The sequence below is a fragment of the Cygnus olor genome, chromosome 29 (genome assembly GCF_009769625.2).
Source record: "Cygnus olor isolate bCygOlo1 chromosome 29, bCygOlo1.pri.v2, whole genome shotgun sequence".
Classification (NCBI taxonomy): Eukaryota; Metazoa; Chordata; class Aves; order Anseriformes; family Anatidae; genus Cygnus; species Cygnus olor.
In genome coordinates this window covers 1,999,876-2,019,548 of record NC_049197.1, presented here as the reverse complement: position 1 = coordinate 2,019,548, position 19,673 = coordinate 1,999,876, and the positions used below count along the sequence as shown (strand labels likewise).

General features: G+C 61.9%; 1 protein-coding gene across 3 annotated transcripts in view; it reads left to right on the top strand.

Moving 5' to 3' along the window:
* LRP1 (LDL receptor related protein 1) overlaps positions 1-19,673 on the top strand; it is an 89,817-nt gene that overhangs the window by 68,792 nt on the left and 1,352 nt on the right. For 2 of the 3 annotated variants that reach the window (XM_040539427.1, XM_040539425.1), the window contains 44 exons: positions 39-164; positions 268-396; positions 880-999; positions 1,674-1,787; positions 2,244-2,393; positions 2,551-2,685; positions 3,198-3,314; positions 3,542-3,670; positions 3,852-3,974; positions 4,283-4,423; positions 4,508-4,695; positions 4,932-5,115; positions 5,341-5,426; positions 5,782-5,901; positions 6,264-6,451; positions 6,657-6,862; positions 7,102-7,290; positions 7,533-7,681; positions 8,164-8,257; positions 8,684-8,800; positions 8,909-9,028; positions 9,586-9,708; positions 10,057-10,182; positions 10,431-10,547; positions 12,310-12,416; positions 12,658-12,790; positions 13,157-13,276; positions 13,713-13,835; positions 14,058-14,201; positions 14,284-14,418; positions 14,670-14,789; positions 15,059-15,330; positions 15,418-15,596; positions 15,844-15,950; positions 16,146-16,262; positions 16,654-16,830; positions 17,197-17,337; positions 17,426-17,599; positions 17,679-17,840; positions 18,047-18,221; positions 18,590-18,694; positions 18,952-19,016; positions 19,223-19,310; positions 19,493-19,637. In XM_040539427.1, the coding sequence (XP_040395361.1) occupies positions 39-164; positions 268-396; positions 880-999; positions 1,674-1,787; positions 2,244-2,393; positions 2,551-2,685; positions 3,198-3,314; positions 3,542-3,670; positions 3,852-3,974; positions 4,283-4,423; positions 4,508-4,695; positions 4,932-5,115; positions 5,341-5,426; positions 5,782-5,901; positions 6,264-6,451; positions 6,657-6,862; positions 7,102-7,290; positions 7,533-7,681; positions 8,164-8,257; positions 8,684-8,800; positions 8,909-9,028; positions 9,586-9,708; positions 10,057-10,182; positions 10,431-10,547; positions 12,310-12,416; positions 12,658-12,790; positions 13,157-13,276; positions 13,713-13,835; positions 14,058-14,201; positions 14,284-14,418; positions 14,670-14,789; positions 15,059-15,330; positions 15,418-15,596; positions 15,844-15,950; positions 16,146-16,262; positions 16,654-16,830; positions 17,197-17,337; positions 17,426-17,599; positions 17,679-17,840; positions 18,047-18,221; positions 18,590-18,694; positions 18,952-19,016; positions 19,223-19,310; positions 19,493-19,637 (6,080 nt within the window). The remainder of the gene's footprint in view (positions 1-38; positions 165-267; positions 397-879; positions 1,000-1,673; positions 1,788-2,243; positions 2,394-2,550; positions 2,686-3,197; positions 3,315-3,541; positions 3,671-3,851; positions 3,975-4,282; positions 4,424-4,507; positions 4,696-4,931; positions 5,116-5,340; positions 5,427-5,781; positions 5,902-6,263; positions 6,452-6,656; positions 6,863-7,101; positions 7,291-7,532; positions 7,682-8,163; positions 8,258-8,683; positions 8,801-8,908; positions 9,029-9,585; positions 9,709-10,056; positions 10,183-10,430; positions 10,548-12,309; positions 12,417-12,657; positions 12,791-13,156; positions 13,277-13,712; positions 13,836-14,057; positions 14,202-14,283; positions 14,419-14,669; positions 14,790-15,058; positions 15,331-15,417; positions 15,597-15,843; positions 15,951-16,145; positions 16,263-16,653; positions 16,831-17,196; positions 17,338-17,425; positions 17,600-17,678; positions 17,841-18,046; positions 18,222-18,589; positions 18,695-18,951; positions 19,017-19,222; positions 19,311-19,492; positions 19,638-19,673) is intronic. The other variant, XM_040539426.1, reaches the window with a different exon arrangement.

Below are 19,673 nucleotides of genomic sequence, written 5' to 3'. Positions count from 1 at the left end.
TGGGGCTGTCCCCGGTGTGACTGCTCTGTCTCTCCTAGGTGAGCTGTCCCCATGCAGGGTGAACAACAGTGGCTGTCAGGACCTCTGCCTGCTGACGCCCAAAGGACACGTCAACTGCTCCTGCCGTGGCGAGCGCGTCCTGCAGGAGGATTTCACCTGCAAAGGTGGAGGGGAGGTGGAAGCCAGCAGCTGGTGGGATGGGAAGGGGTGGAGGAAGAGGGGTCCTGCTCCTCCTGGCGGAGCTGACTCTCCTCGCACTCTCCTCAGCTCTGAACTCCACCTGCAACATGCACGACGAGTTTGAGTGTGGCAACGGCGACTGCATTGACTTCAGCCGGACCTGCGATGGCGTGGTCCACTGCAAGGACAAGTCAGACGAGAAGCAGTCCTACTGCAGTAAGGTTCCTCCTCTTGCTGCTTTGCTCGTACACACGCACGCGCACAGGCACCCTGCTCGAGCTGTCAGCTTCGCCAGGCAAAGAGTGCCAGGGCTCCTGGGTGCCGTGGATGGGCGTCTTTTCATGTCCCTCTGGTGCTCTTCATCCCTTTTGCCCTCCCAAGGCTGGGACCAGCCAGGCTTTAAGAGCTCCAGAACTTTCTTCTGGGGGCACGGGGGACAGGTGGAGAAGGGGACACCTGGAGCCATCGTGATGGGGTTTACAGCACCCTTATTCTGACAGCAACCCTTGCTCTGCAGCCAGAGAGGATCTCTGCTGGGCAAAGGCCAAACTTAATCCAGTGATGTTGCCAGGACAGCGCAAGGGAATCTGTTTCCTAATCATGCTTGTGCAGTTTCTCCTCTGCTGAAGGTCCCAAGTCGCTGACAAGCCCGGCTGCTCTGGCTCTCCCATGGCGCTCACCATCCTTTCTCTCTCGCAGGCAGCCGCAAGTGCAAGAAGGGCTATCTGCACTGCATGAACGGGCGCTGCATCGCCAGCCGCTACTGGTGCAACGGCGTGGATGACTGCGGGGACAACTCGGACGAAGTGCCCTGCAACAGTAAGCAGGCTGCCTAGCTCCCTGCCAGGGCTCCGTCAGCTGTCTGGGACAGGGACAGAGGCGTTGGGAAAGGGTTACCTTCAACTTGACAGGATCAGAGCAGAGCTGGGGCTTGATGGAGAGTCAAGGTCTAAATCATACTTCCACTGCACCGCTTTGTCAGACTCATTCCCTGATAGCTGGGAGGAAGGACTCCCACAAATGGCAGCGCAACACCCAGAGCTAGGTGAAAATAGCGGTTTGAGATCTGGGGAGAACACGAGGCAGAGGCAAGGTGCGGCATCACTGCTCACCACTTCTGCACTCCTGAGAAAAGGGCACGCAAGCACCCCAAGGGCAGCATCTGTTCGGAGCTGCAGCTTTGTAGGAGCCTGTCTGCTTGCTTTAGAACTGCCTGTGGAGGTTATGCTCATGTCTGAGCCCGCCCAGGCCTGCTAGCGAAAGGCCAGCTCAGCAGACGAGTTCAGATGTGGCAGGTGGAGTTCATGAGCCAGAAGGGAGCCAGGTTTCCATCAAGAGGGGACGTAGACCTGGGAGCGCAGGATCGATGGTCTGTGGCTGTGCCGGGCAATGTGTGCGCATGCACGCCTGCAGTGAGCGTGGAGTGGGGTGGCTGTGCACGCTGGGTCCCCAGCCCAGCCTCATCCTCTGCGGGGGCTTCCCCCTCGTTGCAGAAACTAGCTGCGCTGCTACCGAGTTCCGCTGCCGGGATGGGAGCTGCATTGGCAATTCAAGCCGCTGCAACCAGTTCATCGACTGTGAGGACGCTTCGGATGAAATGAACTGCAGTGAGTGCCCTGACTGTGTCCTGTTCTTCCTGCTGCCTCCCCAGCTCTGACCTGCTGTCGCTTCTTTGGAGATGCTTCCACCCTCTGTGTCTGTGGGCTGGGGTGCTGGGGCCCTGTATTGCCTTGTGGTCTACGGGAATGGTGCTGTGTCGGGGCAGGAGCGAGCTCCTGATTCCTACCCACCAGCAGAGGCTTGCCCAGGTTATTCCCTCTGCTGGGAGCCACCCTAGTCCCTGTCACTTCAGCCCACCTGCATGCTGCTCAGCCTCTCACCACCCCACAGCCATCAGAAGAGCCTTGTGAGGTGCCAAGAGCCAGCGTTGTTCCAGCAGCTTGGGGCTCTGACCCGTGGGTCAGAGGCTACCCTGTGCCAATGTGGGGCACGCAGGGCTTGTGCTGGCAGCGGGAGCCGGAGCTGAGGGCCATCAGCGGGGCTTGTGCTGTGCTTTCTTGCAGCCGCCACTGACTGCAGTGGCTACTTCAAGCTGGGGGTGAAGGGGACCACGTTCCAGAAGTGTGAACACACCTCCCTGTGCTATGCACCGAGCTGGGTGTGCGACGGAGCAAACGACTGCGGAGACTACTCAGACGAGCGCAACTGCCCTGGTGAGAGCAGCAGGGCAAGGAGTGGGGAGTGCAGGCTGGGCTCCGGCCCTAGATGTGGGTGTCGCGCAGTCTCTCCAGCCAGGTGCTCCCTTTGGGGTCCCACCAGGCAGCGGGTGACTGTGCCACCAAGCTTACGGATGTTTTCTTCCCAAACCAGGTGGGAGGGAACCCAAATGTCCAGCCAATTACTTTGCCTGCCCAAGCGGGAGGTGCATCCCCATGACTTGGACCTGTGACAAAGAGGACGACTGTGAGAATGGAGAAGACGAGACTCACTGCAGTGAGCGGCAGGGTGGGGAGAGCAAGGGACTCTGGGGCCGTTGCATGGGGTGGTAAGAGCAGGCACAGCAGAGAGGGAGGCAGGAACCTCTCCTCTCTCCAAGATCCCTTGGCCAAGAACCAGATTCCAGATTCTTCCTCTTTGTGGAGTTATTCCACAAGCGCAGACTTTTAACCGTGACCAAAACAAATGTCCTTGCACGTTTCTTTGCTCAGCATGTGCATGTATCCATAGTCACTTTAAGGGTGCCCAGTTACAGCTCATTTGAGTGATGGTTTTTGTTCCAACCTCCCTGAACAAACCCCCAACAGTACCCAGGAACTGGGAACCCCCCCCTCCAGCTCCAGAGCAGGGAATCCCACATCAGTCCTGCCCCAGCGTGGTTTGAGGGCACTGCCAAGTCTGGGCAAGCAGGATCGCCAGCACCAGCCCTAGCACCCAGCTGGCTCAGCCTGGCCATGTGCTGCTGCTGCGTCCGTCCTGCTGCATTGCCCCAGCTCTGAGCCCCTCCTCTCCTCTCCCAGACAAGTTCTGCTACCCCGTGCAGTTCGAGTGCAACAACCACCGCTGCATCTCCAAGCTCTGGGTGTGTGACGGGGCAGACGACTGTGGGGATGGCTCTGACGAGGACAGTCGCTGCCGTGAGTCTGCTCCAGCCCCTGCTCTGACCTCCCCGTCCCTGCCCACGATGCTGCCCCGTCTCTGTGCACTCCCACCTCTGCCGTTCCTTCTCCCACACCTGCCCTCCTGCTCCATGATCCTTGCTGCTCTCCTGGATTCCCTACTTTGGGGCACCCTGGAACATGAGGGCGCATAGCCCAAGAGCGCAGGCTCTCCAGCAGCTTCTTCCCGCTTGTCCCTTCTCCAGGGCTGACAACCTGCAGCACAGGATCCTTCCAGTGCCCAGGCACCTATGTCTGCGTGCCAGAGCGCTGGCTCTGTGATGGAGACAAGGACTGTGCAGATGGAGCTGACGAGACCCTCGCTGCTGGCTGCTGTGAGTCCTCAGAGGGCTGCGTGCCTGGTGGGGCCAGGGCTGGAGCTGGGGAGGAGCACAGCTGCCTTGGGGGCTCAACCCCACTGCCTGGGGCTCAGGGAGCAGCAGGAGAGTGCATGGTCTGCCCCTAGGGCTGCAGAGGGCGTGGGGAGCAGGGGCTGACAGCGGTGCCTCGTTGCAGTGTACAACAACACATGTGATGAGCGGGAGTTCATGTGCGGGAACCGCCAGTGCATTCCCAAGCACTTTGTCTGCGACCACGACGACGACTGCGGCGATGGCTCGGATGAGTCTCCAGAGTGTGGTAGGTGTCACAGAGTGGAGGGGGGGACGAGGGAGCAGAGGGAGCAGGCAGATGCAGTGCCAGACAGCTGCCGGAGAGCTGCCTTCTCCCCAGCTGCCCTGCAACGCACCCACCCTGGTGCTGCACGCTTTTTGGAGAGGTCCAAAGCCTCCTGCCTTGGCCTCCTCCTCGGCCCGGTGCTGCTCTCCTGTCCCCAGGCGGGCTGAGGAGGGTTTGAGCACCCATGCCGCGGCTGCGTTGGTGCCCTGCTCGCTGTTGGCTGGCTCGGGGTGGTGGGGGACGCCTCCTGAGCCCGCTGTCACCTGCAGAGTACCCGACCTGCGGCCCCCATGAGTTTCGCTGTGCCAACGGCCGCTGCCTCAGCAACAGCCAGTGGGAGTGCGATGGCGAGTTCGACTGCCATGACCACTCGGACGAGGCGCCCAAGAACCCGCGCTGCAGCAGCCCAGGTACCTGCAGGGGTCAGGGCTGGGGGAGCGAGGCTGCCCAGCTGCTCGTGCTTACGACTGCTTTTGCCTCTCTGCCCACTGCAGAGAACAAGTGCAACGACTCCTTCTTCCTGTGCAAGAACGGGAAATGCATCCCAGAGGCGCTGCTTTGCGACAACAACAACGACTGCGCGGACGGCTCGGATGAGCTCAACTGCTTCATCAACGAGTGCCTCAACAAGAAGATGAGCGGCTGTTCCCAGGAGTGTGAGGACCTCAAGATTGGGTACAAGGTAGAGGCCCGCTGGCTGGGTTGGGCAGCTGGAGCTGGAGCGATGCTCCAGTGCTCCCTGCCTCCTCCACAGCCCTCGTAGCATGAGCGTTGCTTCTGCCCTGCTCCGCAGTGCGCACGTGGGCACTCAGCCTGCGTCTGCGTGTGCTGTTCTGCCCGTGCCTGTCCCCACTTGCCCCTTACCTCCCAGCGAGCAGGCCCTGGCTGTGGCTAACAGCTCCTGGTTGCCTCCTGCAGTGCAGATGCCGTCCTGGGTTCCGGCTGAAGGATGATGGGAAGACGTGCATTGACATCGACGAGTGCTCCACCACCTACCCCTGCAGCCAGAAGTGCATCAACACTCTGGGCAGCTTCAAGTGCCTATGCATAGAGGGCTACAAGCTCAAACCTGACAACCCCACCAGCTGTAAAGCTGTCACAGGTGAGCGGGGTTTAGAAGCAGGGATGCTGTCGTGACAGCAGTGGGATGCTGCCAGCGCTGGAGTTGGTTGCGGTGCTCCGGAGGTGAAGCAGCTGCACCTGGCTCATGGAGGAGAGCCAGGACACGTAGGGCATGGGGGGAGGTGGCTCTGTGTGCTGCTGAGGGCGGGTGCCTGCGCTTGTGCCAGCGGCTCACCCCTGATGCGTCTCCTGATCCCCTGTGCAGATGAAGAGCCCTTCCTCATCTTTGCCAACCGGTACTACCTTCGGAAGCTCAACCTGGACGGCTCCAACTACACGCTGCTCAAGCAGGTGCGGAGCAGGAGGGGGGCACCAGGCTGCGGGGTTGGGGTCTGCAGCTGGGGCTTGGAGGGGGTCCAGCACACACAAAACCTCCCAGCCCAGGAGTCTGGGCTCTTGGCTTCCCACACTGATAGCGGGCCCTGTATAAACAACGGCTCTTGCTGTGAATATACACAGGGTCCTGCGTAAACAGCAGCTCTTCAGTAGCAGACCTTTATAAGGCAGGGTCTACACAAGTCTGTGGGTGCTTTTAACTTTGCTCAGGGACTGGGAGCTGTGGCTGGGGGCTCGCTAGTCTTTCTAAAGCCCCTGACACCCTGTGCTAGCAGGTGAAATGGTTTCAGTGCTTCTCCCTTCCTCCCAGGGCCTGAACAACGCAGTGGCTCTGGATTTTGACTATCGGGAGCAGATGATCTACTGGACGGACGTCACCACGCAGGGCAGCATGATCCGCCGCATGCACATCAATGGGAGCAACGTTCAGGTGGGGGACAGAGGCAGCCCCCAGGCTGCAGCTCTCTCCCTGCTCCCTGCAGGGGCCCAGGTTGGCCGCAGGGTCACCAGGGAAGGGACACAAGCCCTGTCATAGGGTCACCACAGATTCCTACAAGGTTCACACATGTTCCCACAAGGCCTCCGTGGATGTTTTGCAGCACCATCCCAATCAGATGGGCGCCGTGCTGCCCCAAAGCAGTGGGCAGGGAGGGTTTGGGGAAGAGCAGAGCGAGGAAAGGGAGTTGGGCAGGAGCCGTGCCCTGGGGAATGGAAATGTTGTGGCCATTCCTGGCCCAGGGAAGGACCTGGTTCTGCCCGTCCAGGCCCTAGTTTTCCGTTTTCTTTCAACAGGTTCTTCACCGCACTGGCCTCAGTAACCCCGATGGGCTGGCAGTGGACTGGGTGGGAGGCAACCTGTACTGGTGTGACAAAGGTCGGGATACCATCGAAGTGTCCAAGCTCAACGGCGCCTACCGCACGGTGCTGGTGAACTCGGGCCTGCGTGAGCCCCGGGCGCTGGTGGTGGATGTGCAGAATGGGTGAGAGCCTCCGGGACCTTCCCCTCTACCCAGGGCTGGGGCAGGGGGCCCTTCTGCCACCTTGCTGCTGGGGCCAGGGCCTTCCCTCCTGCCCTCCGGGACACCTGGCTGCTTCTCCCTCCCCAGCACCCCCATGCCCATGCGTGGCTACTGCTCTGGCTTGCGCAGGACTCAACCTCGCTCTGCTCTTCTCTTTCCCTCCCAGTTACCTGTACTGGACAGACTGGGGTGACCACTCCCTGATTGGGAAGATTGGCATGGATGGCACCAACCGCAGTGTCATTGTTGACACCAAGATAACTTGGCCCAACGGCCTCACCCTCGACTACATCAACAGTCGGATCTATTGGGCTGATGCGCGGGAGGACTACATTGAGTTCGCCAGCCTCGACGGCTCCAACAGGCACACGGGTGAGAGCTGGGGCTCCTCCAGGCCCTTGGGGAGTCTTAGGATTGGTCCTGGGGGTGTGGAGCCAGGATTCTGGGGTGGTGTCACCACTTCCAGGAGCTCCTCCATGCATTTGAGCAAGTGAAAGCGTTTGCTCCCTAGCAGAGCTGACCCTGCGGAGAGGCTGTGCTGCGTGGGGCTGCGAGCATGGTGGGAGGGCTGGGGGCAGCCCCTCGCTGAGCCCACCCTCTCCCCCTTGTAGTGCTGAGCCAGGACATCCCGCACATCTTCGCCCTCACCCTCTTTGAGGATTTCATTTACTGGACTGACTGGGAGACCAAGTCCATCAACCGAGCCCACAAGACTACAGGTGCCAACAAGACCCTGCTGATCAGCACGCTGCACCGCCCCATGGACATCCACATCTACCACCCCTACCGCCAGCCCGATGGTGAGCCGCAGGCATGTGGGGGTGCGGGGGGCCCTGGCTCTGCAGAGGAGCCCGGGGCAGCAGCGCAGGAGGGCCAGGGCAGGGCACAGGGTGCAAATGGAGGCCAGGGGCTGCCAAGCTAGGAGAGGGGGTGCAAAAAAGGGATGTGCGTGGTGAGGAGGGGCTCACATCTGGGTGGTTGTGCACCATTCAGGTCCTCCCCCTTGGTCTGACTTGCAGTTCTCTCCCTGCCATCTCCCCAGTTCCCAACCACCCCTGCAAGACCAACAACGCAGGCTGCAGCAACCTCTGCCTCCTCTCGCCGGGCGGGGGGCACAAATGTGCTTGTCCCACCAACTTCTACTTGGGCAGCGATGGCAAGACCTGTGTCTCCAACTGCACAGCCAGCCAGGTAACAACCAGCCTGCCTGTGGAGATGTCCCCATGGCAAGCGTGTGCGTCGCTCTTGCGAGGTTCTGTCCCGCTCCAGCAGCAGCGGCTGCTGCAGCTCCGTGCGAGCACTGGTGCAGGCGCCATGCATCGGGGTGGTGGCGTTGCACATGCCTTATCCTGGCGTGGGCAACACCTCCCTCCTGTGGCACTTCCCAGCACATACAGACTGCAGCTCCTGGGGTGTCCGAGGGAGGCAGCTCTGGAGTGACGCTGCCTGTCTGCCGTCCTCCCCAAACCCCAGAGGCTGTGGAGGGTGAAGTCTGGGTGGAGGGCTTAGGACAGATTGGGGCACTGAGATACAGGAGTGTCTGGGAAGGGACGGCAGGGAGGTCAGGGCCCTTGGCAGAGGGGGTGCCCTGGAGACAATGCCACCTGGGGTCCTCCTTTCCTGTCTGGGGTCACCATCTGAGCCGCTTTCACAAGCTTGTCCCTCTTTCACAGTTTGTCTGCAAGAATGACAAGTGCATCCCTTTCTGGTGGAAATGCGACACCGAGGATGACTGCGGGGACCGTTCGGATGAGCCCGAGGACTGCCGTGAGTGCCGAGGGGGCTGCCTGCAGCCCACCATGTCCCAGCTCCCTGGCTGTGCTGCCTGGCCCTTTGAGGGCACTAACAGCCCACGGCACTTCCGTGCCAGCCAGGGCAGCTGGGCTCTGCTTCCACAACTGGTTCTTGAAAGCCCTGCTGCTGTCCTGGCTGAGGGACAGCACTGGTGATGGGGAAGGTTACCCTGTTAATGGAGCCTGGAGCATAATAATTCACTTTCCCTGCCTAAGGTGTAGCCCGATGGGAGACAGCAGCCGGCTGCTGCTCGCTTTGCAGCCGTGAGGGCCCAGCGTTGCGCATGCTGGTTGCTGAGTCCTTGTAAAGGGCCCCAAAGGGGAAAGAGGGGGAGGTTAAGGTTTGCCCTGAAAGTGTTCCCCAGAGTAGACGTTTCACCCTGTCCTCCTCTCCCCACAGCTGAGTTCAAGTGCAGACCAGGGCAGTTCCAGTGCTCCACTGGGATCTGCACCAACCCAGCCTTCATCTGTGATGGAGACAACGACTGCCAGGACAACTCGGACGAGGCCAACTGTGGTAGGTTCCCCACCCGGCCTCGTGGTCCTCAAACCCCAGCAGGGCTGCAGCACCCCATTAGAGCAGAGATGCTGTCTCCGCTTCTGACGGTGTGACCTCCCTTCCCAGACATCCACGTGTGTCTGCCCAGCCAGTTCAAATGCACCAACACCAACCGCTGCATCCCCGGCATTTTCCGCTGCAACGGTCAGGACAACTGTGGTGACGGCGAGGACGAGAAGGACTGCCGTAAGTGGGGAGCTGTTTAGCCTGTTAGGATGGGGAACCTACGTTGGGCAGAGGTGAGGAGTGCTGCATCAGATCTGTGTCTTTGGGTATTGTCTTTACCAGCAGAGTGGCTTTCTGGGTGATCCTACCCCTGGGCACGGAGCTTTCCCCTTACCCTGCTCTGCTTAGAGTTTCTGACCACCGTTGCCCTGCAGCTGCTACTGACACTGCTGTTTCCTAGTAGAAACTAAATCCTTACCTCCCTCAGAGTGGCAAGTTCAGTATTTGCCATGGCTTTGCATTGAGCCTTCTGCACGGCTGAGGGATCTTGTTGCTTCCCTGCCTTATCTCCATGCAGCTGCTCTGTCCCGAGGAGCAGTGGAGCCCTTTGAGGCCATCAGAAGGCTTTTTTCCCCATCTCTCCTGTGCACGTGGTCACCAAGGAAGCCTGAGCGCTTTGCTTTGATTCCTAGAGCATCTGTGGGCCTCTCTGCACTGTGGGGTGGTTTTTGTGGGGTAGTGGCTGGCAGAGCCCTGCCTGCCCACTGCCTCTCCTGACTCTGCCTCTCCCCCCGCAGCGGAGGTGACCTGTGCCCCCAACCAGTTTCAGTGTGCCATCACCAAGCGCTGCATCCCCCGCGTCTGGGTGTGTGACCGGGACAACGACTGCGTGGATGGCTCCGATGAACCCGCTAACTGCAGTAAGCAGCCTGCAGGAAGAGGGCTGGGTGGCTCCAGGCACCAGGAGCTCCGCTGTGGCCAGTCAACTGCATGCATCTGCCTGCGGGAGCTGGGTCCCTGCTCAGTCCTGGCAGAGCTGCAGGTGCTGTGGGCAGCGGGTGATGTGGCTCTGCCTGGATCTGTCCCATCGAGACGTTCCTCTCAGAGGACTGCATGAAAGGGTGGCATCCTGCCCCGTCTGTACCATGCAGGGGTGCTGCATGCAGCTCCGGGCTGCGGGGGCGAGGCGTTCGGGAAGGAAATGTGACTGGGCAGTGCCAATGCCATCTCCCCTCCCCATATGCGTGTCATCTTGTTTCTCCCCCCAGCACAAATGACTTGTGGTGTGGATGAATTCCGGTGCAAGGACTCGGGCAGGTGCATCCCAGCGCGCTGGAAGTGTGATGGGGAGGATGACTGCGGGGATGGGTCCGATGAGCCCAAGGAGGAATGCGGTGAGCAAGGGCTGGGGCTGGGGAGACAAACCCTGAGGGTGCCTCGTGTCCTTCCATCCCCGAGTGCCCCGGGTGTTGGGGACATTTTATCTATTTGTTTTCCTAAACAGTGTGGGCGAGGCTGGGTCGGAGGGAGGCTTCTGGTGCGGCTGCCCAGCAGCGAGCAGCGCTGCCCGCCCTGCTCATAGGCACGCCTGCTCCCGTTTGTGCACGTGGGTGATGCTGATGCCTGTCCCTATCCCTCCCAGATGAACGCACCTGCGAGCCCTACCAGTTCCGCTGCAAGAACAACCGCTGCGTGCCGGGGCGCTGGCAGTGCGACTATGACAATGACTGCGGGGACAACTCGGATGAGGAGAGCTGCAGTATGTGCCACTCACCAGTTTTCGCTAGCCCTGGAGCGCGATGCAGAGGGGGCAGTGCAGGTCCCCCCAGCCCTCTACCTGCTAGTGACCCAGCTGCCGCACGGGGAGGGAGCCATGGACCGGCTGGGGGCTGGTACCTGGGGAGCCCTGGGAGCAGCCTTCCGCCCTTGGGTGGAAGCCTCCTGGCCCCACAGGTCTGGATAATTTGGTCCCGGGTGCTCCTGGCCGCACTGGGGAGAGGCCAGAAGTGGCAGCAGGTGAAAGGCACGGGGCGAAGCTCAGCACCCTCGTGGGTGGTAGTGTCCTGCCCATTGTGCGGTCACGCTCGTCTGCTGGATATCACCGTGGTGGAGCAGGGCTGGCCGTGGAGCAGCTCGGCTTTATGCCGTCACCTGGCGCTTTGGCTCCAGCTTGGCAGGCGGTGTCCATTGAGGCGGTTTGCCTACGGCTGTGCGAACAGCCTGCCCTCGGGAGGGGAGATGTGGTCTGTCTGGAACGAGCTGGACCCAAACCACAAACCTGGCCCAGGGGTGCAGGAAGATAAACGGTTTGGAGAAGCTGTGGCTGCCCCTTAATGAGCAGCCGCTTGTTAGCGGAGCTGTGCCAGCGCTGTCCTGTTGAGCAGCAGGGGACTGTGACTGTCTGGGGGGGTGACACAGTCCGTGGGGTGCTGTGGGCAGCCAGGAACCCCGTCCCTTCCCTCCAGAGCCCAGTGGGACAGCACTGGGGTCTGCGGATGGCCCTGGGGGCCCTGGCAGACCCAGCCCCCTCTTCTGCCACCCCAGGCCACCCACACGTCCCTGTCTCCCTGAAGCCTCTAGGGTGTATTTTTTTTTTCTTTTTTGTTGCTTTCACGTCGTGTTTTTGAGTTTGTGCCATTTCACTTCATCTTATGTTTTTCTCCATTTTCACACTGTCGTTATGGGGCGCTCAGAGGTAGGTTCCTGCCAAAATCTTTTAATTCCATGTGCAGCCTCTTTCAAATAAAATGAAGACAGTAAGTTCCAGGTGAGGGCAGAGGGGTTGGGACTGGACCAATCCAGGTGGATTTACAGAGCATCAGCACCAGCACATCCCTCCACTGACTCTGCGGGCAGGATGGGTCCAGTCCTGCTCGCTGGCACCACCGGGACCCACGCATGGCTTGTTCTTGGCCCCAAAACCTGTGCCCATCTGCCCCCCTCTACGCTGCCTGTACACCCCCTACCCCTAAATCCACTCCTGTTGGCTTCTGCTCTGCCAGCCAGCTGGGATGTCTGCCCTGATGCGTCCTGCACCACTGGGGAGGGGACAGGTCCCAAGAGCCATCCCTGGCAGGCCACTGCACTGTGCTGTGGTCCTGCAGATCAGCTCGGTGCCAGCTGCTGGCCCAGCGGCGGGCTCTGTCCCCACTGCCCTGCGAAGCGGCCGCGCAGGCACACAGGCTCTGCCAGGCCTGGCCAGGGCTCTGCTGCGTCCCCTCCTGCAGCAGCGCCCTGGGGGGGGGAATGGCGCAAGGACCAGGCACGTCAGGGAGCTGCCACAACTGGGTCTGTGTGGCCGTGGTGTTCCCCCCGTGAACCCCGTTCCCTGCAGGGAGCCCTGGGCTTGAGCTGGGCGGGGGTCTTGGCTCTGCCCCCCGACTGCGCGCCCACCCTCTCCCCAGTGCCGTGGCACCAAAGAGTTTCCCTATTGTCCTGTGCCCCTCCAACAGTCAGCCAGGGTGCCCTGCCACCCCTGCGGCCCGTGCTCAGGGGGACTCCCCCCTCTTGTCTGTCCCCAGCACCTCGGCCCTGCTCGGAGAGCGAGTTCTCGTGCGCCAATGGCCGCTGCATCGCAGGCAGGTGGAAGTGCGACGGGGACCACGACTGCGCGGATGGCTCCGATGAGGTACGGTGCTGGGGGGTGGGGGGGCTCTCTGCCGGCACCCCCGCCACCCTGCCTGCATGTGGGAGCGGGGCCACGTCCTCCAGATCTGCCTCTGCCACTGGTCCGCCTCACGTTGCGAGGCATCCCTGGTACCTGGAGAGCTGGGGGCTGAGGGCCCGCTCCTGGCTGCAGCCACGGGGCAGGAGCCTGCCGTGGTGCGGGCTGTCCCTGCTGACCACTGTCCCCTGCCTTTCCGCTGCAGAAAGACTGCACACCGCGCTGCGAGTTTGACCAGTTCCAGTGCAAGAATGGGCACTGCATCCCCATGCGCTGGCGCTGTGACGCTGACGCCGACTGCATGGACGGCACTGATGAAGAAGACTGTGGCACTGGAGGTAAGGGTAGTGCTGTGCCGCTTCTCCTGCCCCGTTTGCTGGCCATGCCCCCCGTCCTGTGCCCCGTATCCCTGTGGGGTGGCCGCGAGGCCTGTGATGGGGCTGCTGTCTGCCCATGCTGTGGCTGTGGGGTTGGCAGCAGCAGTGCAAGAGCACAGCGGGCCGGCCATCGCAGCAGGGTCCTGTCAAACCCCAGATCTCCCCTGGGGTGCTGGTGCCAGCACCACTAAGCCCAGTTCCAGTGGGGCGGGGGGGTCAGACATGTATGCGGCCCCCCCAGGGTCCCCAGCTGTGCTGGCAGCAGGAGTGGCAGCACCCGGACATTGCTGGCTGACGCGCGGCCTCCTGGCCCGTACTGTCTTGCAGTTCGCACCTGCCCCCTGGACGAGTTCCAGTGCAACAACACGCTGTGCAAGCCCCTGGCCTGGAAGTGCGATGGGGAGGACGACTGTGGGGATAACTCAGACGAAAACCCCGAGGAGTGCTGTGAGTGACGTTGCCTTGCCTCTACCTGCTCCTGGTGTGTGGCCGCCCTGGCACCCGCCGGCTGGTGAAGGGAGGCAGTGCTGGAGCTGGCTCACTGCTGCAGGCACCCCGAGGGGCTTGGGCACCTCCCCTTGTCACCTCCAGCTGTGCCAGGAGAGCAGGGTTGGGGGGAGGCTCTGCTCCAGAGCAGCCTCACAGAGAGCTGGGGCTGGGGGAGGACAGGGCAGAGGGGCTGAGCCTTCCTGCAGCACGGGCCGGCGACGGATGGTTGTCTTTGCTTCAGTCTCTTTGCTTTAGTCTCTGGAGCCTGCTCGCACCTGTGGGACAGGCCACTCTGGGATCGGGCAGAGGCCGAGCGGCGGCTTGTGACAAGTGTGACAGCCTGGCTATGGCGTCTCCTTTCACCGTCACCGTTTGTTTCTGTTTGCTGGTGCAGTGAAATTCCAGTGTCCCCCCAACAGACCGTTCCGCTGCAAGAATGACCGGGTATGTCTGTGGATCGGTCGACAGTGCGACGGCATTGACAACTGTGGAGACAACACGGATGAGAAGGACTGTGGTGAGTGCAGACTGGGTTGGCTGCTGTCCTCGGGCCGGTCCTCGTAGGGCCCTGGCTTCAACCCAGGCAATGGTGTTTGCTTCACCCCTTCCTTCTTCCTAAAATTGGGAGGCGAGCGCTGGCATCCTGGGGCCCTGCCCCGGCCGCTCTCACCCCGTCGCACTTGTGGGGCTGGGTGCCCAGGGCTGCAGAGCATCACAGCTGCTGCCCGTGCTCCCGCAGAGTCCCCCACAGCCAAGCCCAAGAGCTGCAGCCAGGACAAGAACGAGTTCCTGTGTGAGAACAAAAAGTGCATCAGCGCCAACCTCCGCTGCAACTTCTTTGATGACTGCGGAGATGGCTCCGATGAGAAGTCCTGCTCCCACGGTGCGTGGGTAGCTGGGGGTGCCGAGGGGGAATGCAGGGGGAGCTGTAGGGCGGCGGGTGCTGACCGCGTCTCCCACCGCAGACCACAAGTCGTACGACTGCATGACCAACACCACCATGTGTGGAGATGAGGCCCAGTGCATCCAGTCGCAGCCCACCTCGTACTGCACATGCCGCAGAGGCTTTCAGAAGGTGCCAGACAAGAATTCCTGTCAAGGTATTTCCACCACTTCTGGGGAGCACTTAAGGTCTGGCCATTGCGTTTACGGCTGGCTTTCACCCATAAGATGTGCCTTTATATCCCTGGAGTGGCGGGGGTGTCAGGAACGGTGTCCTTGGGGCACTGGGGGAGAGATGGGGTCTCTGAGCCCTGCTAGCACAGCACAGCCCCCAGAGAGGGCCTGAACCTGGCCTTGCTTGGAGACACCCTCCTGGTCCCCCCATGACCCCTGTCTTCCCTCTGCCCAGATGTCAATGAGTGCCTGCGCTTCGGGACCTGCTCCCAGCTCTGCAACAACACCAAAGGCTCTCATGTCTGCAGCTGCGCCAAGAACTTCATGAAGACTGACAACATGTGCAAGGCAGAAGGTTGGGGGGGGGGAGAGGGCTTGCACAAATCCTGAGCATGTCTGCGCCTTCCAGCCCCCATTCCCTCTTCTCCTCCCCCTGTATTCTCTGCCTCTCGGGGAGAATCCATCCCATCCTTCCTCCCGGGATGCTCAGCCTGGCCCTGTCAGGGGTCTCCTGTCCATCTGTTTTTGCCCAAAGGGGTGCTGAGAGACCCAGTCCCATGCCCCAATGTAGAGCCGGGCTAGCCCCAGGCTCCCGGTCCAGCACTAACAACTCCTCCTCTGCAGGCTCAGAGCACCAAATCCTCTACATTGCGGATGACAACAAGATCCGGAGCATGTACCCCTTCAACCCCAACTCTGCTTATGAGCCGGCCTTCCAGGGTGACGAGAACGTGCGCATCGATGCCATGGACATCTACGTCAAGGGCAACAAAATCTACTGGACCAACTGGCACACGGGCAGGATCTCGTACTGCGAGCTGCCGGCCTCCTCTGCCGCCTCCACCGCTTCCAACCGCAACCGGCGCCAGATTGATGGTGGCGTCACCCACCTGAACGTGAGCTCTGTCCGCGCGTGGCAGGAGGCACGTGGCCAGGCTGCTGGGGTCCGGCCCTGACCCCTTCCTCCTTTCTGCCCTTCCCAGATCTCTGGGCTGAAGATGCCACGGGGTATTGCCATCGACTGGGTTGCTGGGAATATCTACTGGACGGACTCTGGGCGCGATGTCATTGAAGTGGCACAGATGAAAGGCGAGAATCGCAAGACACTGATCTCGGGCATGATCGATGAGCCGCACGCCATCGTAGTTGACCCGCTTAGGGGGTGAGACTCGAGCCCTTTCTCACTTCCTCTCTACTCTGTCCTCGCCCCAGTCCCTTACCAATAAGTCCTCCGTGGTAGAAGCTTCCTGTGCCCCATTGGTAGCCTGAGTTGTATCTGGAGTCAGCTAGCCCCTCAAGGGTGGCGTTGGGAGAAGGCTGAGGGTTTCTCCTCTGATGGGCTGTTGGACTGTTCTGCTCTTCCCCTCCTTACTCCCCTGCTGAGAATGACCAGCCTGTGTCCTTCACAGGACCATGTACTGGTCAGACTGGGGCAATCACCCCAAGATTGAGACGGCCGCTATGGATGGGACGCTGCGCGAGACCCTGGTGCAAGACAACATCCAGTGGCCAACAGGTGAATAAAAATGGGTGCCAGGAGGGGCACAAGGGGTGGCAAAGGCCTTGGCGTACAGCAGGGGGACACAGCTGAGCCCCGTGGCCGGCATGGGTAGGGTGGGAGGGCACGGCAGGGTGGTGGGTGGCTCTGCTGGCCAGCAGGGGCTTGGGGTGGGCTACGAGCTCGTCCCTCACTGGGGTGTGTGTGCACCAGGCCTGGCCGTGGACTACCACAACGAGCGGCTGTACTGGGCCGATGCCAAGCTCTCCGTCATCGGCAGCATCCGGCTCAACGGTACTGACCCCGTCGTGGCCATTGACAACAAGAAAGGTGAGCAGCGCCCCGAGGCCCCCTGGAGCAGCAGGGAAGAGGCTGATCTGGCCAGGGTCGATGTCCCTGCGTTGGGGTCCCACCAGGCTCCCTGGGGGCCCGTGACCTGGCTTGTGCTGTACTTGGGAGCAGGACAAACCCCTAGCACTGATCAGGGATGCTCAGCAAACGGTAGTGAAGGCAGATCTTCCTCATTAAATGCTCCACAGCAGGACCGGAGCCTGTTGACACTGCTGTCCCCCCCGCTGCCCGCCTCATACAGGGTGGGAGGCCCTAGCCCAGAATCCATCCAAAATCCATCATCACCCCTGTCCAAGGCAGCGACTGGCCAGCCGTGCTGTCAGCTCCTGAGCCACCTCTGACTGCTCGTGTCCTCTCTTCGCTTCCCCAGGGCTGAGCCATCCCTTCAGCATTGACATCTTTGAGGACTACATCTATGGTGTCACCTACATCAACAACCGCATCTTCAAGATCCACAAGTTCGGGCACAAGTCTGTCACCAACCTGACGTCAGGCCTCAATCATGCCACCGATGTTGTGCTCTACCACCAGTACAAGCAGCCGGAGGGTGCGTGTCGGGCCCGAGGCCCTTGGGCTGGGGCAGGATGCGGTGCCAGAAAGGACAAGGGGAGCGCTGGCAGAGGACTCAGCATTTATCGAGCAGTTTATCTGACCGGGGTGGGAGAATGGGGGCCCTTTGGTTGGCAAAACAGGGGGTTCACGTGGAGCTGGAGGGGGGCTACCCAGGCGCACTGGTAAGCTGTCGGTTGGTGACCTGAAGGCACTGGGAGGTGGGGTGGCACAGGGCTTGGGCAGCTGTGGGGCACCAGCGGGTGTCCTCAGGCCGCTGGCTCAGCAGGGGGTGTTTGCCAGGAGGGTGCCAGGGCAGCTCGCTGTGCCTCACCCTGCGTCGTCCCTTCTGTCCTCCCCACAGTGACCAACCCTTGCGACCGTAAGAAGTGTGAGTGGCTCTGCCTGCTGAGCCCCAGCGGCCCGGTCTGCACCTGCCCCAACGGCAAGCGCCTGGACAACGGCACCTGCGTGGTCATCCCCTCGCCCACCGCCTCTGCCGTCGGTAGGTGGTCCCACGGGCCAGGAGGAGGCTGGGGGCTGCTGCAGGGTGGCATGGCACAGCCCTGCTCACCTCCTGCCCTCGCCCCCAGTGCCCACCACCGACACCTGCGACCTGGTGTGCCTGAATGGGGGCAGCTGCTTCCTCAACGCCCGCAAGCAGGCCAAGTGCCGGTGCCAGCCACGCTACAATGGCGAGAAGTGCCAGATCAACCAGTGCTGGGACTACTGCCAGAACGGGGGCATGTGTGCTGCCTCCCCATCGGGTGAGGGCTGCTGCGGGGGCCGGGCTGGTCCTGGGTGGACGGGCCAACGGAGCGGCGCCCTGACAGCTCTTCTTCTCAGGCATGCCAACCTGTCGCTGCCCTACTGGCTTCACGGGACCCCGGTGCAACCAGCAAGTGTGCACTGACTACTGCCTCAACAACGGCAGCTGTACAGTCAACCAGGGCAACCAGCCCAACTGCCGCTGCCTGCCCTCCTTCATCGGGGACCGCTGCCAGTACCGTGAGTGCTGCTCGCGAGGGTGGCTGGGGACAGCACCCAGGAATTGGGACCGTTGGGCGCCGCTCTCCTGGGGGATGCTCTTCAGGGGCCGTGGGGCGGTGGGATGCTCCATGGGCGAGTGGGGTGGCGAGCAGCCGTGCAGTCGGTCTCAGAGGGGCCAGCGTGGGGCTGCCCCCCACCCACCCTGCCCCTACTATCCCCTGCAGGGCAGTGCTTCGACTACTGTGAGAACGAGGGTGTGTGCCAGATGACGGCCAGCGGCGCCAAGCAGTGCCGCTGCCCCCCGCAGTTCGAGGGTGCCCAGTGCCAGGAGAACAAATGCTCCCGGTGCCAGGAGGGCAAGTGCAGCATCAACAAGCAGAACGGAGAAGTGTCCTGCATGTACGTGCCAGGGCTGTTGAACTCAAAGGAGGGAGAGGGCTTGGGGGGCACGGAGACCCGAGAAGGAACTTGTATCCTGTGGCCGGATCATCCGGGCATGGCCACGGCTGCGAGATGCTGGTTCAGTAATTCAGGTCTGGCTGTTGAAGGGCAGCTCAGATCGGTGGGAGCCCTCAGGGTGATGGGAGGCAGTGGTGGAGGTGTCTGCCCAGGCCCATCCTGGTGACCCAGCAGCCATGGGCATGGCACAGCATGGCCCCGCGCGGTGCCAGTGGGATGAGCCAGCAGAGTCCTGGGCACTGTGGGGTGGGCATAGGGCAGAGGGGAGCTCGTGGGTGCCTGCGTGCTGATCCGCTCTGCCCCCACAGCTGCCCCGATGGCAAGATAGCGCCCAGCTGCCTGACCTGTGATGACTACTGCATGCACGGCGGGACCTGCTCCATCAGCGACAAAACGCAGCTGCCCGAGTGCCTGTAAGCAGAGCTGGGGGCTGGCGAGGGCGGTGATGGGGGGCTATGGGGGGATATGGATGGGCTTCCTGGCCCCCAGGGAGGGCGAAGGATTGCTTTCTTGCCCCCTAAGCACAGGGAGCACATGACTGACAGACCCTAATCTGTGCCCCCCCCCTTCCATCCACCCCCTGACCCACAGGTCTGTGCCCCACCTCTCCCCCCACCCCCGCATGATGTCCTGCCCCCCGCTAACCCTACTGCTCTCCCTGTGCTCTCAGGTGCCCGGTGGGGATGACTGGGATGCGCTGCGAGGATTTCATCGTCAGCGAGCAGCAGAGCAACCGTACGTACAGCATGCCCTGCCGCGGGAGGCTCAGCCCCAGTGTGGGGGTCGGGAAGAGAAGCCTGTGCCCCCCTCCCAGCTTGGGGGGCCGCTCCTTAGCCCCGTTCTCCGGGTGGGGATGGGGTGCTCCTGCTCCAGCTCTGACCCGTGGGGAGGGTGTCAGCTGCCACACACCCTGACCAGCACCCACACCCCTTGTCCTGCAGGAACGGCCTCCATCATCATCCCCATCCTGCTGCTGCTGATCCTCCTCACCGTGGTGGCTTTCGTCTGGTACAAGTGGAGGATTAAGGGGTAAGCTGGGGCACTCCAGGGATCCTGGGGGAGCGTTACTGAGCTGAGATGGAAATCCCTGTGGCGGGGCTTGAAAGCCTTGGCTGCATGGGACAAACAAGCAGGAGGGACTGCTGGGGGGGGGGGTCTAGGCCCCCTTGCTGCACCTTGTGCCCTGACCCCATGTTTCGTGTCCTCCTCAGCGCCAAGGGCTTCCAGCACCAGCGGATGACGAACGGTGCCATGAACGTGGAGATCGGGAACCCCACCTACAAGATGTACGAGGGGGAGCCCGATGACGACGTGGGGGAGCTGCTGGACGCCGACTTTGCCCTGGACCCTGACAAGGTGCGGAGCAGGGTCCGCATGGCTCGGGAGGGCCCT